This window comes from Melopsittacus undulatus, chromosome 6 (genome assembly GCF_012275295.1).
Source record: "Melopsittacus undulatus isolate bMelUnd1 chromosome 6, bMelUnd1.mat.Z, whole genome shotgun sequence".
In the NCBI taxonomy this organism is placed as follows: Eukaryota; Metazoa; Chordata; class Aves; order Psittaciformes; family Psittaculidae; genus Melopsittacus; species Melopsittacus undulatus.
The window spans coordinates 81092087-81109887 of NC_047532.1; the positions used below are offsets into that span (position 1 = coordinate 81092087).

The 17801-nt window shown below is 36.4% G+C and overlaps 1 protein-coding gene across 1 annotated transcript in view; it reads left to right on the forward strand.

Moving 5' to 3' along the window:
* The first annotated feature begins 11586 nt into the window (after positions 1-11586).
* The window catches only part of CHM (CHM Rab escort protein), a 66584-nt gene continuing 60369 nt past the window's right edge, over positions 11587-17801 (forward strand). Inside the window, exon 1 of the mRNA XM_031048298.2 lies at positions 11587-11651. Within this exon, the coding sequence (XP_030904158.2) occupies positions 11603-11651 (49 nt within the window). The 5' untranslated portion in view covers positions 11587-11602. The remainder of the gene's footprint in view (positions 11652-17801) is intronic.

Here is a 17801-nt window from a genome sequence, read left to right on the forward strand (position 1 = left end):
ATTAAGTACTTCATGACACAGATAATATTTTAGTAGTCAGAATTTGGGCCTGCTTCTGTTTCCATGGAAGTGAATGGTATTTTTGCCTCAGATACTAATAGACATTTCAACGTTTTACTCTCTTCAAATTATAGAAATCTTACTGACAGAAATTGGCATCAATGGGTATTCTGCATTGTACATCAATTTTATGATAGTCTTTTAAAATACTACATTTCTGCTGAAAGCCATGCTGTAGTATCAATCTATGCTTCCATTTCTTACTGAAATCAATCTGGAGTTTTGAGTAAAAATCAATGGAACTGGTCCAAACTGGTTCAGGTTTTACATGCCACCTTGACTCTTTGATCCCTAAACCACAAGCCTAAGAAGGTTAGAGACATTTCATTTAGAATATAAATAAAAGATTTCTAAATACTTTCATTTGGAATGCTGTTTGCAGTTGATAATGTCCAGGATGTTCTGCCTCCCATTGCCTTAGAAGAGCAAAAATCCTAAATGAGAGGTCTAGGGCATATATAGGGAGTTAAGAAGACAGTCTAGCATGTATAGGGAATGCAGTCTAGGGTGGATAGGGAAGTTGAGGCCAGTAATCTGTCCAACTACTGACTTGTTATTTCATATAGACTTTCCCTCAGACTTGCAGCCTTTCCTTCAGATTTCTTATCTATTTTTCAACTCCTGAAGGAGTAAGCCACATCCTGAAGCCTGCTGCCACTGTTTCCTAGGTCTTGGTCATCATTTTTAAAATTCTGAATTTTTTTTTAATAAAAGTAACTATTTTATGAAAGTAGTTACAGTATATTCTATAGTTCTTTACGGCAAGTACAGGGAAAGACCTCATGCGGGACTTGTTCTGCTATTTCACCACTGTTAAAGAAGCACGATTCAGAGAAACTGAATCCATTGTGGAACTGAGTCTCAGTCTTAGTCAAATGTATACAGGATGGGGTCAGAATAAAATATTTAAGAGTAGGTTTTGGGTTTAACCTGACTGATCTTCTGTGTCTCAAAATATTTCTCAGTATGTTCTGTGGGTTTAGGGTTTTGTTAACCTACAAAGATGTATGTCATCTTAAGTAATACTGGCTTTCTATACTTTAACTTTATTGACTTTCAGATGGAATTACCTGTGACTTGTGGAGGCATAAGGATGATCAGCCATAGTTAAAAGTACAGGTTGAAACACCTGTGATTATTATTTAATGCATAACCCTTTTGTAGTTTGAGTTTTCAATAATTATCTTTACCCAGATTTAGAATGCTGAAAACCTTTCAGTACCCTATGAGACAACTACAGGTATTTTTCATCAGTATTATGATGCCATGAACTATAGACTATTTTGCACTGAGGAAGACCGTAAAACAAATAAATTTCTTCAGATATTTTTCTAGGGAAATGTTTTACCATTTAATTAGATTATACCCATCATTATTATAAATACACAATGTCCTGACCTTCTGTATTTTTTCCACAAAGTCTGTGCATTTAGAATAGAGCATAGTTTAATACAGACCTTGGAATTTAGTTGTTTTCCTCAAATGTAAATGTAGGATATAGTTTCAAATAAAAAAAATACTTACGGACTGTGAGTTCTTTTATATTCTAGATATTGTTTCATTTCCAAGTAAGGACATAAGCAACAGAATGAAAGAACACTGTTGAGGAAAAAAAACCCTTTTGCTTAGAAGTGATAGAGCAATGAGCTTCAGACACCAATAGTCTTTGCTATTTTAATAATTAATGTTGATTGAACATACTGTTGTCACTTCAGTGCATGAAGTTAGCCAGGAATTCTGGGTTTGCTAGATAATTTCCAGTAAGAGAAACTTACTTGAATCCAGTACCTTGCAGTGCAATCCTTTACATACGACGTATATGTTAAAAACACAAATTCCTGGACATAGTGAGGAAACAGAAGGCTCTCAAAACTTGGATCTGTGCTGCAACTCATCAGTTGTCAGGCTTTCTAACAGCAGTCAGTTCAGGGAAATCCTTAGAACAGGTTATGTCTTATTCAGTCAGTATCTTGGGCAGTGGCACCTATTCTATGACTATTTACAGCTAAAAACATGTTTTTCACAAGTTGCTAGTGTCCTTCTGTGTAGCAGCATGAATGTACTTATTTTCATCCCAAGGAAATAAGAAAGAAGACACCATAATTTAATCTAACAACAAAAGAATAAGGCTTCTGCTAGCATATATCTTCCATCTTCCTATTTTGGGAATTGTCATGCAGGAAAACATCTGAAAACAGACTATCAGGAAACTCTGCCATCAGCAAGACTGCAAGGGAACAATTGTTTTAACAAGTCACAGTAACTTGGTCAGAAACAAGGCTTTAATGCTTGGCATACTAGCCCTTACACAAGAGGCTACCCATACTGGCCATTATTTAATAGAAGACTGAAAAGCATTGTTTTGGAGCTTGGTTTTGCTGACTGAAATCCTTCTTCTTCCACATAACAGTATTCTCTTCACATTAATGTGCTCTTTGGCATTATTTGATATTGTGTCAAATTTCATTGTTTACTTACAGCCTTTTAAGAAGACCCAAGAAAGATGTGCACAGTACAACAGACAATTGTATAACAAAGGCTTAAATTCCTGATAATAAAGACGTATCTGCCAATCTGCACTTCATGTCTTTTACTGGACAGCACAAAGTAAAATGCTAGTTTTCTGGCTTGCATGTTTACACAGGGCTAACAACTAAAGTGATGTAAGACAATGGAAAATCACATTTAGTTTAGCTACTCTGTGCTAAGGAGGTGCCCATGGCAGGGGGGTTGGAACTAGATGATCTTGAGGTCCTTTCCAATCTTAACTATTCTATGATTCTAAGTTTTAGTTCACAAGAGGGTTTTTTCTCTACATGTTAACAGTTGTTTCCAGTAGAAGTTTAGAGAGTAACAGAATCAAATTAACTTAATCAACGCTAAAGATTAAACTATGGGAAAACCAAGTCCTGATTTAAAAGATGCCAGGTGTCAAGAATTGTAGCTACGGCACAGGCTGTGATGATCCCTCTGTCACAGAAAGCATGCTTTTCAGAGACATTTCAAAGTTATCAGGGAAACAGGAATTACAAAACTTCTATTTATTTTGCTTTCCACAGTATAAGGCCTTTGTAGTCTTGATTGCTCATCTCTGTTCGGACATGATATAAACTCAGTGAAAAAAGAACTCCTTTCACTAAAAGATTTTGTGGATTTGAACTTGTTATGATTATCAATACTGATAAATTCACACTGATCAGATTCATGCTTTTTACTGTGGCAACAATAATATGGAATACATAAATGTCAGCTGTACCGATATACACTGTATTGAAACATACAAAATTATTAGTAACTTTGAAAGTCTTTAGGAGCACAATGTCTATGTGCAGTTCCAGTTTATTAACAGACTTTTTGAATTATATCTTCATCTGAATGCACCACCACTTCAGATAGTTCACCTACTAATCTGTATGCAACTATCACTGTCTAGCATCCCATATCTGGTCAAATGGTCCAAACTCAGGTACAGCCTTGTATTGAGAAGCTCCTTCTTAAGCTCCTTCTTAAGAGCATTTTGAAGTGCCATCGCACAGTATCTGTGTATCAGTTTTTCTGTACAATTTGATTAAAATTTATTGGGAAAAAAAATGTAATACTTCCAGATTTTACTTCCTTTGAGACATTTTTCCACCTTTAAAAAAGAATACAATAGCTTCCATGAAAAGTTCAGACAGAAAAAAGCAAATGAAAATCCCCAAGCACTAAAGCACAAAACAGAAAAGAATTGCACTGACATGTGAAATGTGTTAAAATTCTTCTTTGAATCAGTCATTTAGACATACAAAGATAATGATGATGATTATGATGACAATAATTATAATCAACTAAAATTTAAATTCATCCATTTTCTTCTATGCAAATACCAATTATATTTCTTTTCTTTAAAATGAATGTGACCATTTTAAGTAGTTATTCTTGCAAATCTTCCTAATAATCTGCCTCAACATTTACAACAGCTTAGCATTCTTCTGAAGTGGGGGAAAAAATTCTGTCTCTTCTGGCTTAACTGAAGGGTTGATGTAAGCATCTATATAAGATATATAGAATTAATATTCATATAGCACCTTCAGAATGTGAGGAGCTATGGCCTATTTGTTCTTTTTATTTACTTACTGAAACAGAGGAGGTAGTGCTACGCAGAAGTTACGACAGAAAAAGGGGGAGTGAACATTAGGTGCCCTTTAGTTCTGTTTTCCCATTTCTAAGTCATTATAGACACACAGCAGAAATATAATGGCTCAGAGTCTTCCTCCCCTTAGAGAGTCCGTGATGCAAAATTGCTCTGCAGGAGATGGTTATAATTTTAGGAATAGCTGCATGTTGGGGAACAATGAGCGATTCTGCTACTGAAGAAATTACCTTATCAAAGAACTGTACTGTGTGTATTGCGTGGATCTATGATGTAAATGTCTGCTAAGACTGACAGCCACCAAGGCTAGATCTTACCCTAAAAAAGACTACGCTAAAACTGAACCAAAACCCCCTCTTCTAATTAGTACGCTGCATTATGATGATACATTAAAACCTAAAGTTTTGACTCAGACTACAACCAGATGTGACCTCCTATTGTTTTAATTTTATATATTATCAATCTAAGAATGCTAAATTGCATTGTCCACTGAAAACTGATTAAAATGCAAAAATCTCATAAAAAAGAACATTAAATACTTTCATATAGCTGACCCACATAATGTTTACAGTAAGAACATTCTTTTCCTAGACATATACAGTTTAATGAAAGTTTAGTAAGTACAATGTGGATGCCTTATTTTCTGCAAAAGAAAAGTTAGCATTTAAATGGAGTGTACTATGTTGGATTAATAAAAATAGATGTTTTATAAGTGTCCTTTCTGAATTCTCAAAAGCATCACTACATATAATCTGGCACTAGTTCACAACTTGTGAAAGAAAACCTAAACCTGTTCTCATTTCTGTGAGGCAAGCTGAGCTTAATCTCATTTCAAATTTCAGTGGATCACTGTTGCTACTCTCTGGCTTCAAAATCCTAACCAGGATATTTTAAATACAAAACCTGCTTTAACTGTAATGTTGCGAGGGGAATGTTTAATCACGAGGCTTCTGCTGTATATGGCTTTAGTAAATTTACTTAAATGTGATCACATATATTCCTGTTTCTTATGAACAAGACTGATGGCTATAGAAGCTGATAGGTTTCCTTTTAGACACAGACCTTTAACAACTAAAACTTCTCCCAGAATCACCCTCCTACAAATGACAGGTATTTTCCTATATGCCCTTTCAGAAGGAAATAGAGCAAGATATCTGGAAGCTCCTCCACTGACTGTATGCACCCTCAGATAACATTAATAACTTTTCACCAGTGCAGCTGTAAAACCTGAACTAAATCTCTGCTCTTAATGCAGAGCTCTAAGTGGAGCAGTGACAGACTCAGTGCATTAGAACTGAGGCATATTCAGCCTCAAACACTGTTTCTCAAAGTGACAATAATGTTTGCTATATCACTTTTACTCATCTGCTTACATAATTTCAAATGCAGTTGTTATGCTTAGCTTTTTTAACCTCCTATTATCACTGATAGTCTCCTTTACCTGAAAATCATTCTCTTGCTGTTATTTACTCCTAACTTTTAGATGTCTCTTGGATACAGTTTCATGTTTGAGTCCTTGGTGATAAGCGTGTCTTCACAAGAATCTGAACTTGCAAGAACTCATTTCATCTGAGGCCTTTATAGTCTTTTGTTTATGGTTTCTCTGGTGAAGTCTAGGTAGAAATACTGCATATGAAACACATCAATTCACTTAGCTTTATGGACTACTTTAAACCCTTTTAATTAGATTATAATATTTATGGTGAGTTTCCTAACAGAGCTTTATCAGTTTCAGAACTTGGTCTTGGTTTATCCTCTCTTTTCAGCCATATGCCATTTATGATTTCAAAGACTGGAGAATACTACTTTTTAAGAAAATGACTTAAGAATCTTGCACTTGTCATTCTCCTCAAATAAGGTACTCCAGCCTTCCCCTCTGTGATTGGTTGGTGGTATTTTTTGCTTCATAAACTGTATTATCCATTTCCCAGACCAATTGTTGGTTTTTTGGTATTTCTATTTCGTCTTTTACTGTAATTATTTTTGATTAATCAATCAGAAAAGACGATAATGTAGACAATGAACTTCTCATAGTAAAACTTCTGTTGACTGTAATGAATTTAGAGTATGCCTTAATGGCCAAACAATCCATATTCATAAATTGGCAACAAGTTGAAAGAGCTGACTAAAAGAAATGCAACATATCAAAGAACATTTCCAGAGAAGAGACGAATTTCTTACATAAGCTACAGTCTCCAGATCTGTTAGAAAAGCTAGTTTTTCTAAACCCTGAGAAGACAAGACTGAAAACCTCACTATGCAATAAAAACTGCTTCAACTAATACTGCAAATTACATAAGGCAGTAGCTGAATATCATTAGGCACACTTGTCCATATTTACTAACCTTGATTTACTGCACAACTTTAAATAAGAGTCCTATATATGCAATCAGTTTATTTTGTCTGTTGTTTACTGACAATTTCTGAAATATTATAATTGACCAAGACTTTTAGATGCTGGAATATGCAAATTACGGAATTGCTGGGACACAAAGCATTAAACTGTGCCTTGTGACAGCCAGTTTTATAATGGCAGAATTTCAGTAGCTCTTTCCAATTTACATTGATGCTGTAATATAAAATTTTGTTCTAACAATGTAATTTCTTGCAGATGAAACAGAAGAGATTAGTTATTAAAAGAGTATTTTTAAAATGCCAAGTTATCACTTAGAACATGTAATTAAGCTATGCAAACATATTTGATACATATACAAATCAAATATATTGTGAGATTTTATAATTTAAATCCTTACTATCATAGGTAAGGCTCACCTGTGTATGTTTGAGAAGATTTATATTACATTGCTTAATTTCTCTTCTACCTTACTCTGCATTATTCCACAGTGTTTCTAGATCACATTTTTGTCTTTGATATCAGCCTCTTCATTGACATTAGGCAGAAACTGACTGCTGCTTATTCCAATGTATCAGCAGTATGGATATTCCACACTTCAAAATTAGTTTGACACCAGTGTAGGAAAGCTTTTTCTCAGTTAACTGACTTCACCAAATTACTGACCAGTCTTGAATTTGGGAGTTTTAATATTTTGAAGAACCTTTAAAATTTACATTTACAGAATAATGACACAGTGGTGATAAGTTGCATATTCTTTTATTCATTTGAATAGAAAGAACTGGAGATCTATATATGGTGCAGTGTCTGAAATAAAAGTGATATGCACACTTCTGCTGTAAATACCACTGGGTCTTCTCAACAAACTTCTAGATACAGGAAAGAGCACATTTCAGTCCACTAGGAAAATGAAGGAAACTTATCGTAAGGAACACATTCCTTTAAAAATTTACACCAATGCATAGTCACAAACTCCTGATTATTTCTTTTCTGAACAAGTATAAAGAAGTTTTTGTACTTTGTGTAAGTGTATTGACATTATTTCACTTTCAAACATCATAGAATCATAGACTGGTTTGGTTTGGAAGGAACCTTCAAAGATCATCTAGTCCAGCCCCAAAATTATTTACTCCATTCTGTCTCTACCTAAGGAGGCCCAAAACGTACACTTTCATAATCTGAAAAGAAAAAAATAAAAGATGCAGAATGAAAATAAGGAAGGTAAAAGCCTGTTTTACAAACATGCCTGAATGCTTCAAAAAATCCCAACCCTACTATAAAAGAAGATCCAGCAATAATAATTCATGTGCTATACCAGCTTATTCTAGACACTGTCACAGAGCACTGACAGAATTCATCTTACTAAATAAAAACTGAACTGACACCGTATATTGCATATAATGCATTAATAACAAGGTTTTAGGTCAATGTAAATCAAGATACAGTCTGATTCTACTACCAGTAGTTCTCAGAGTCTCCAATTCCTAAAGTAAGTGTTCCTCCACGTCTCTAAGAGACAAGGAATAAAAACTGCAGCATATTACTCATCATCCTAGGTTCATCAGCTATTTTAAGCATTAAGATTAGCTTGTAGCATAAAAAAATAACTGAACTTTTGAGCTACTAAAAAGACTATATCCTTCATTCCGTACATGTGTAGTTTATGAAGCCTGTAAAACTCATAGGCAATCCATAAGGAAGCTGAAGTGGAGCCTCCCTTCCGTAGGGTGCCAGTTATGCTGGGCAGAGCAGCCTGATCAAAGCTATGATCCTGTTTTTTCTCCTCTGTGCTCATTTTGTACAAGACAGTTCTGACTGCAGTGAGAGAGCTACAGAATTTTTGCAGAGCACCATTAATTACAGATTGGGGAAACAGACTTCTTGTCTTGCATGCTTACAGAAGTAGAGTGAGATGCAATTCTCTTTCCCTGTCCCTCTAAGCAATCCTATAATTTACTCACATCTTACTAATCCACAATGGTAACTTCAAAATCAGTTTCAGCACTCCTGAGGGAGAAATGTGGATATAATTACTTGGGGGGGTTTAAAATGTTTAGTTCACTGATCTACCAAGGCCAAGATTACTGTATCAAGGGAATATTCATACCATTCATGGGAATTAAGTGTCTACATACAATTGAGAATTTGCAGGTTACTTATATTTTATTAGAAGCATTAGACCCTAGTGTGTTTTATGGGTATGGTTGGGACCAACCACTACAAGCCAATAGGAAGACAGACTGATTCAGATAGTGATAACAAAGAAGAAGTTAGAATAAAGGTGTATCAGAGTTTAGGTTAAATTCAGAAACAACTAATATTATCATAAATATGCTTGAATGTAGAGTGGCTGTTTCTGTAGTTAATGAACAATCTAGTTTGTGCATGCTTGAGTGACTGACAGTTGCATAACAGCAAACTCTGTATGACAACCATGCATAGCTTCAGCAATAAACAAACATTTTCTTGCTGCCTGCTGCCTGAACTAATGAGCCATTTAGTTGGGATAAATCAGGTTATTGAATGGATGTTTCAGGCAGCTAATAGGCCTGATCCTGGTGCTGATTCTCATTCAAACTGGTACTCAAGTAGAATTAAATTCTCTATCCACTGAGTGAATAATGGTATGAATAATGAGATTTCACACGAGAAGTCACTGCAGGATAAAAAGACTACATAACTTTAAAAAAATCATCATTGTGAATACAAAGTATTTCCTGCTTGGTTTTGGAAGAAGAAATATTCAATCAAACAATCTGAGACTAGATCCTGAGGTAGCAAGAAACTCCAAAATTCTAATGCTTATTCTTCCTGATTTTATTTTGGGCTTCAGTGTTTCTACCTGGGAAAAGAAAAACACACAGTTTATGAGGGTTTGCCAAGATGACTGTATTTCCAAAAGTACTTTGATGAAGTCAGAGTTGGAAAAATTGCTTACAGAAAAAGTATTTCTAAAAATGGCATCTTTAAATTGATCTTTGCATGCATCTTTCTGAACTGTTATTGCTGAAAACACTCTGTAAATGATCTGCAATATTGTGAATTATTCCATAAAACATAGAAAACCAAATATATTTAGTACAAGTGGTTAAAAAATTGCATTTAGTCTTGTCAGTGTGCTTTTCAGAATGGGTTTTGACAATTCTAATTGATGAGACCTAGTTTAACAAACTATAGAGAAATTCTGTAATCAGGCCACAGGATGTTCTGTTTAATTATGATGGTGTGCATTTCTATTTGTTTCTACTGTAGAGGATCTATTGGTAAAATGAATGCCCATTTTGTGGTCTGTTATGCAGAAAATGTTTAATCCTGTGTTTGATTTACTTTGTTAAATCTTCTTTATTGAATGTGCTTATTCATCCATGCAGAATTGGGTATGCTGCTTTCTGTTAATATGACATTGCAATTAAATAGCTAAAAGGAAAAACATGTTAAGACATTTTCTCAAGGTCCATGAAATTCTCATAAAAAATATCCATACTCACACATTTTATCTCTGTATTTGCTGATATTAGAACTGTAAAGTACAGAGAGATACTTTTTGTGTTTTATGGGACTGACAAACCTTGCAACTAAAGATTCTGAATAATCATGTTTGTCAAATAAATGGTACTAAGAAGAATTTCTGGTCCAGTGGGTAACGACTGTCATCACAAAATAGGACTGCACTGATTGCATCTTGTGAATGAAGCTAACAGAACTTGTAGAACCAAACAGCAGCATTCTGTGGTGGGATAAATACTGAGGCACTTGAGAAACAGCAGGACGCTGGTAATGAAATAGCTCTGTTCCAGTGCAGTCCTACAGTTATTCTAACCAATAACAAAAGGTCTTTGCAATGAAATTCTGTTTTCAGGAGTATGCCCTCCCTCAATAGAAAAGGATATGCAAGGATATTTGTCTTATCTGATCTAACCAATATAGTGATGCTTTGTTCCTCAACTCCAGACGTTTCAGATCAGGGTGATCCAGCACATTGAGAATGCTAGAGCTAAATTTCTGTTGTTACACATTAAGAAGCAGAAGTGACACCTCCATTCACAGACTTGTACTATGGAAGCTGCAGAAAAGAATATGTTTTATTACTTTTTTCTTTTAATCTATCTGGGGCAGTTGAAAGCATAAGGCACATAATATTTAATCCTGCTCCTTTTCTATCTTAATCCATAACTACTAATTTTCTCTGTTATATATTTCTTAGCATGGTAATCAAGTACTGATGTTTATGTATTTTTTGTTCTTGCTTTGTTTGATGTTTCCTGCTAGACTCTTCTGTGCTGTACTCAGCTCTAGGCTTGCAGCACAGCAGGGGTAAGGTGGTCTCTGGTTTCCATTAGTTGCTTTATACAGCTTGCACTGCTCTTTTGCTATGGGAACAAGGAGCTTGTAATAAGGTGTTAACAGGCTGCTGGCTGCTTTATTGTTACTATTGATTTAAGGTGTTAAGACTTTAATATAATCATACACAATGAATAATATCAAGAGATTAGTTTAAAGCAGTACCTGCCATTAAATTCAAAATAAAGAGCAACTTTCTAGAACCTTCTAGAACTTTTCCCTGTCACAGGTATTCTGTGCTGGGTTATTTTGAATGTATCACTGCATCTGGCTTTTTCAAACATGGCTTTTTAGTCTTGTTGATCGTGCACTCACACTGACGATACAGAAGGGGCACCCCTGGAATGGTGGATTCTGGTTTTCACTTTTCATTTCTTCATAAGGTGAAGGAAGACTTAAGTGTAACTTAGGGTTTCAGAGGAAAAGTAGGAGTTAATTAATGTCAGCTGATGGGCTGAGAAAAACAGGTTTTTGAATGCAGAGAACAATGTACAGTCCAACATATAATATGGCTGTTAATTAACAAGCAAGAACGTGAGACTAATGACTATAAACAACGAACTAACACACTTTATTGCAACGCACGGCCACACGGTTTATGTACCCCTCCATCCGCACTGCACCTCCCGGCAGCCCCCGCGGCAGCGCCCGGAAGCTTTGGCCTCTGTGCCCCCCATTTCCGTCAGCGCCGGCCACATGACGGTGCTCCTCCCAAGATGGCGGACAACCTGCCCTCGGAATTTGATGTGGTGGTGATAGGGACCGGTAGGATACGGGCGGGGTTGTGCCGGGGTTGGTGCGGCGGGGGATGGGTCTGCGGGTGGCAGCGGCCGAGGGGCTGAGCTGGCAGGTGGTGTCAAGGTGTTGGCGCTCGAGGTGGGCTGCGGGAAAGCGGGAGGCAAAGCTGGTACCTCAGGGCAGCGGCGGCGGCGGTGTTTGAGGAGGGCGGGCCGGGAGGGGGCTAGGCTGTGTGAGGCTGCCGAGAGTACTTGCGAGCACTCGCAGTGTCAAGATTTGCTCAGAGATAGATGTGGCCCGGAAGTTCGTGTGGTGCTGGATTTCGCTGGGTGGGGGTCTTTCTGAACCCCGGCCCCTTGAGCCGTTGGGGCACACCTGCTGCTCCAGCCCACCTGAGATAAGGTCCTTGTTCGGTGTTGCGTAAAGCTTTGCCTGACTCTCCCACCCTTGGCAGCTCTTTTTCCTGAAACACCTTATTTCTGGCAGTGTTTACTTTTTGCACTGAAAGTAGTTCTGAAAAGCTAAACTTCATGGTGTTGCAGAATTTATGGTATATGTTGACTACCTTTTTTAAAGGAATATTATATCCCATAACACAATAGCTTTTCCCTCTATGCCTGCTTATGAATAACACAGAGCATTTTTTGTTTCTTGAGTCCTCATTCAAGTGTATTTTTCAGTATATGAACTAAACTGAAATTTCAGGAACTGTCTGCAGTTTCTATATCCTGTACAAGTGCATCCTGTTTCCTGTTCAGGTGAATAATGGTGGGGATCTTGAATGTCTCACTGAAACATACCACAGCACTGTGACTATAAGACAAATTTAAGAATATTTGTTCAGAATTAAGGTACTTGCTGCATGTATCATAATCTTTAAGTGTGGAAATAGATTTCCATTTTGTAGAACACAGTGACAGTGTCCTGGTTTGAACTGGTCTTGTTAAGCAGTGCCCCCCCCCCCCCCCCTTTAAATTCAGCATTGAGCTTTAGTCTTAAAATGTTCAAAATACATTACTGTGTATAGGTCCCAGACTTACACTTAGATTTTGTTTGCATTTATGAAGAGCTACCATAGTCAGCTCAAGGTGTTGGTTGGAGCACCAGCAGGGAAGACCGTTGTAAACATCACTGTTTTCCATGTGAAATCAGGAGCTGTGTTTTTGCAGTTTACTGATCTGTCAAATTGTGGCCTTCAGGGTTCAGACTACTTTTCTAGCAGTCTGGGATAGAATGAGTGAGTTTCTTAATGTAATTGCTGTTTTCAGTGTTTACCAGAAAAAAATGATCCCCTTAGAGTGTATGTGTAACTTTTCAAAGGATTTCTCATTTACTTCTGGAGTTTGTGAGAGATTGGGGTAATGGGTTAAAACTTAAACAGGGGAAGTTTAGATTGTCTATAAGGAAGAAGTTTTTTAAGGGTGGTGAGGCTCTGGAATGGGTTGCCCAAGGAAGTTGTAAGTGCTCCATCCCTGGTAGTGTCCAGGGCCTGGTTGGACAGAGCCTTGGGTGGCATGGTTTTGTGTGAGGTGTCCCTGCCCATGGCAGGGGGGGTGGAGCTGAATGATCTTAAGGTCCTTTCTAACCCTAACTATTCTATGATTCTATACTGTTTCTACTGCAGATTGTAACTCTACTAAAAGTGCAAAATGAAGGTTCTTTGGCATCTTAAGAGATCCCCACTCTGTTCTGTGGAGTGGAAACCCTGAGTCTGACATTTTCGTACATGTTCAGATTTGTAAATATTGTGAGCATTTGAGAAGAAGAGTAAATAATGAAAAGCTGAAGTGTCAAAAGGGCAAAGTATTAAAAAGCAGTTTTAATTAAAATTCGATTTAATTAAATTAAAAAGTTGTAAAACTTCTGTGATTTTTGAGGAGAATTCATTCTGTACTGCCATGAGAAAAACAGTGATGTGGAAAATGAAATGGAACTCAAAAGTATATAAAAACAACATTAATGTAAAGCTGTTTAGCTATTGTAGCTACTAAAGAAGCTAGAAGGTGAAAACAGTAGAAGTAGCTATTGTAGCTACTAAGGAAACTAGAAGGTGAAAACAGTAGAAGTAGCTATTGTAGCTACTAAGGAAACTAGAAGGTGAAAACAGAAGTAGCTATTGTAGCTACTAAGGAGGCTTGTGAAGGTGTTGCCTCTTTAGAAGAGCTGACTCGAACTTAGATAAATAAAACTTCATTTTTAATAGTTCCAGTGCTGCCAGTCTTTTCTTTTGGAGCTTTTGTGACTAATCCACTCACTCTGGCAACCTTGGCACTGAGGGGATCACAGGCACAGAGAGCAGGCCAAGGGAGCTGCCCTGGCAGCGGCAGCTGACTCATGTGCTGCCTTTCATGACCCACGGTGTGTTGTGCTTGCTGGGCATGTGTATAAGTAGTATCAGGCAGCTCACTGTGGAGGTGGGGTGTCAGATGGAAGAGACTGTGTATGCTGAGGCAATCTAAGTACACTGTTAGAAGAATTTGCCTGGAACTGGCAGTTCACCAGCAAACTGAACTGTCTGTCCCAGTAGAAGTTGGTCATGCAGGAACCATTGAATATGATCTTCCCTGCTTTGGAATGAGCTTGTAATATCAGAGCTTTGATGCTGGGGGAGATTCTTTGAACTAAAATTTCCCTCTGAAATACCGCTTTATTTGGTGGTGTGAATTTGCACTAAAGGTTGTGGGTTTGCCCACCTGTAGAGATTACTGCTAATTTCAAGATTTTCAGAAATCTGCGTGTTAGGAATTATTCTGTCTTTCCTTTTTATATTCCTTTTTACCAAGAACATATGCAGATGGTGACTAACACTGCTGACTGCTTTTTTAAAATCTTTATTAAATTACTCAGTATGGAAGATTATTCAAAGCAAAACTTGAACCAGTTTTCTCTTATGGGAAATTACTCCTGGGGGAAAATTTTAGCCTTGTCTTCGAATCTCTTGTTTTTTGATCTATAACCAGTGCTGAGTGTACCTATGGATATTTAATTGTCATATTGTAATAACTAGAATGTTTGTGTTAATGATATTTTTAACTGCATAGTAGTAATTGCATTCTTTTCTGCATGTGTGGCCTTTTTCTGGTTTTATAGTTGGTGCATCTGTTAATTTTAGTAATTAGATTGAGTGGTAACATTAGGTTTGAATTTGTTTTTATTTCAGGCTCATTTAACTGCTTCCTTGTAGTAAGCTTGATGAAAATGGAACCTCACACTAAATTTTAGTCATCAGTGCTCCATTTAATGCTTAGGTTCAATTACTTCATCAATATTTCTAAGGGAAAAGTAAATTCAGTTATTGAAAAAACTACTTTTCCTTCACCCACATTAAATATTTTTTTGCACGGGCAAGTTTAGAACAATATGGATGTATAGTAGAAAAGTAGCTAGTACTGGTGGGTTCAGCAGAAAAAGTTTCTGTACTATCATGGAATTTAAACATGTAATTCCAAAGAAAAACTAGATAATCGTGTGATGTAAAACTTATCTTGAGATTTTTGATGGCAACATAGTAGGAGAACTAAACTTGTTCTGACACTGTTATTTTGTTCTACCCCTTTTTTTGTTGCAGAATTGCAGTCAGTCCCATCCCTCTACCCCCTCGCCTCTCATACCCCTACTTTCCTGCTTTTTTAATATAGCGCTATGGTCAAGTTACCCTCTAACCAAACAGGAATGGATTGATTGGGTGATTCTTTGCCAAAGTAGATATTATGCAATACCCTCAGTCCTCAAAGTATTTCTGATATTGTGGAGGGTCTTTGAAAAGTGATATCCAGTGATTTTTATTTGTATAAAGCCTGTAGGATCTAGATTTGGAGGGCTGGTATAACTGCTTGCTTGAGGAGTTAAAGACTGGCATTAATCATGTTCATTTAAGTGAGTTCATTATTGATAAGCTTTTGTGGGCTCGACTTTTGTATCAGTTCAAACATTAAAATGGTAGTACATTTATAACAACAGGGTATGTTATGAGTTCTGTGATAAATATTTACCTCAAAAAAACCAGGATCTATTTGAGAGTGACACCCAGATCTAAGGGTCAATGACAGAGCTTTTGTCTTTAGGCTGTTTTCAAGTAGGTAAATTCATAGGCAAAGCTTTCAGCAAAGTTGAATTTCTAGCAGAAACCACTGTAAGTGCAAAGATTTTTAGCATGGTTGTGCATATTGGTAAGTGGTGTAAATTAGAATGAAGGATTATCCTTACCTTGGGTTTCTTAAATTGATTGGATTATATTCATTCTTAACTTAAACTCATCTCTGATACTCCAGAAGGCCTGTGTTAACTGTTGGTGAAGTTGTCAAAGAAGGGCTATGGCTCTTTAAAAGGTGGTTGTATTCAAAGGTTTGTCTGCTAGTAATTCTAATTTTTTTTTTCTAAAAAGGAGTTATTCTTTATAAAAGCAGTCACAGTAAATTTTCTAGTTCTATGCAATTTTCTTTCCATTCTGGTTTTCAGTGGTTATAAATAACACATGAAATGACTTTCAAGGTAGAAAGCAGGAATCCATTTTGAAATATTCTATAAAATAAAGAGTGATTTATGGTTTAATATGATTTTGGCTGAAAGCACTCGGGCTTTGCCAGGTCATCAAAGTCCTGTCAGGAGAATCTATTATTTATTGTTCGATATGCTGGGAGTGGTGTAAGTACTTTATGTTTATCTTATGTAAGTACAGTGTTAGGAAAAATCACTTTGAAATACTAATACAATTTTTAAAATATACCATGAAAAACTAACGTAATATTATAGATGTGAATTATGAACTTAGCCTTGAAGATTGATCTAAAAAAAAGGAACAATTAATAATTTCTAATGTTTTTATTCTTACAGGATATGTTTAGAATGTACTTAAAATGTTTGCTGATCCGTCTTGTGTGCTGATACATGGGTTACGTTAATAAAATTCCTCACCCTGAAGTAATCCACTTTCAGTTATAGCTCAAAAAATGGTCTGCCAAATTGGGTGCTAGTTTTTTAATCTGGTACCTTGAATTGATGTCTTGGACATTCCATGAGTGGAATGTTCAGGTGCAGCAGAACTTTGATAGGCAAAGACAATGTGACTCATCCAGTGATACAGTTTGGGTATAAATGCTTATGAAGCTAAAATGCTATTGTCTATATCTCATGTATGTTCATTTTCTGGTATCTTTGATGTTAATTTTCCTGGGCTGTTATGACTTGAAGCCAGATTCAGAAAGTGTATTTTCTTAACTGGTTTGTGTAGGTTTTTTATTATTATTTTTTCTTCCTCTTCAGAGAGCACTGCTTGGTTTGAATGTGATTTTTGGTGAAACTTTTACTTGGAGTATAAGTGCCTGTGTTCATTTTCTAAATATTTGCACCAGCTGTGAGATTTGGGGTTTTTCATTGCTATGTTCTTGTGATGGTGCACAGATAACTGTATGGAATTACTAATATAGAAGAAGAATGTTTTTACTTGTGGCTCCCTCCTTGACCAGTTATGATTTTTTACCTGCCTTAGCGGGTTGTCTTTTCTGTGCCACTACCATAATTTGTAATGCAGAACCATTTTCTGATACTGTTCTGCAGTACGAGCATATAATAAAATGGATCAAATGGATTTTAATTAGCTAGCTTTAATTTAAAGTACTGTATACAATAAGTATTTCAACTTTGTTTGCAATTAAATTATAAAATGCCTTTTAAGTTCTACATATACCAAAAGCATCCTGTGAGGATGGTGTGGTGAGTTTCTCCAGAGCCAGCTACTCTTCTCTTCTTAGAAGTCAGGATACAAACAGAATTTATTGCAGTTGGTCAGCTCTCTGACTTCAGAAGATTGTTTTGAAATTGTCTTATGTTCCAGCATTTTTAATATATTTCCCTTCAACATTTTATTTCATGAAAAAGCCACTTGTGATTTATTTAGTAGATGCAGTAAAGCATATTAAACATTTAAACCTTTTCAAGATGAATCCCGTGTAATTCAGTAAAAGCTTATCAGCTGATGACTGGGAAATAGTTTACAGTGAACAACTTGGGAAACAAGATGCTTCCACACATACGAAGCTGTTTAGTTTATAAATTGCTTGGGGCAGTGAATATGTCCATTTAAAGTCACTTGAAGGGGCAGGGCATCACTGTTGCATTATGCATAGCTGCTAATCAGAAGAGACACAATGTGCAATCTTGAAATTAATTTTTGATTAT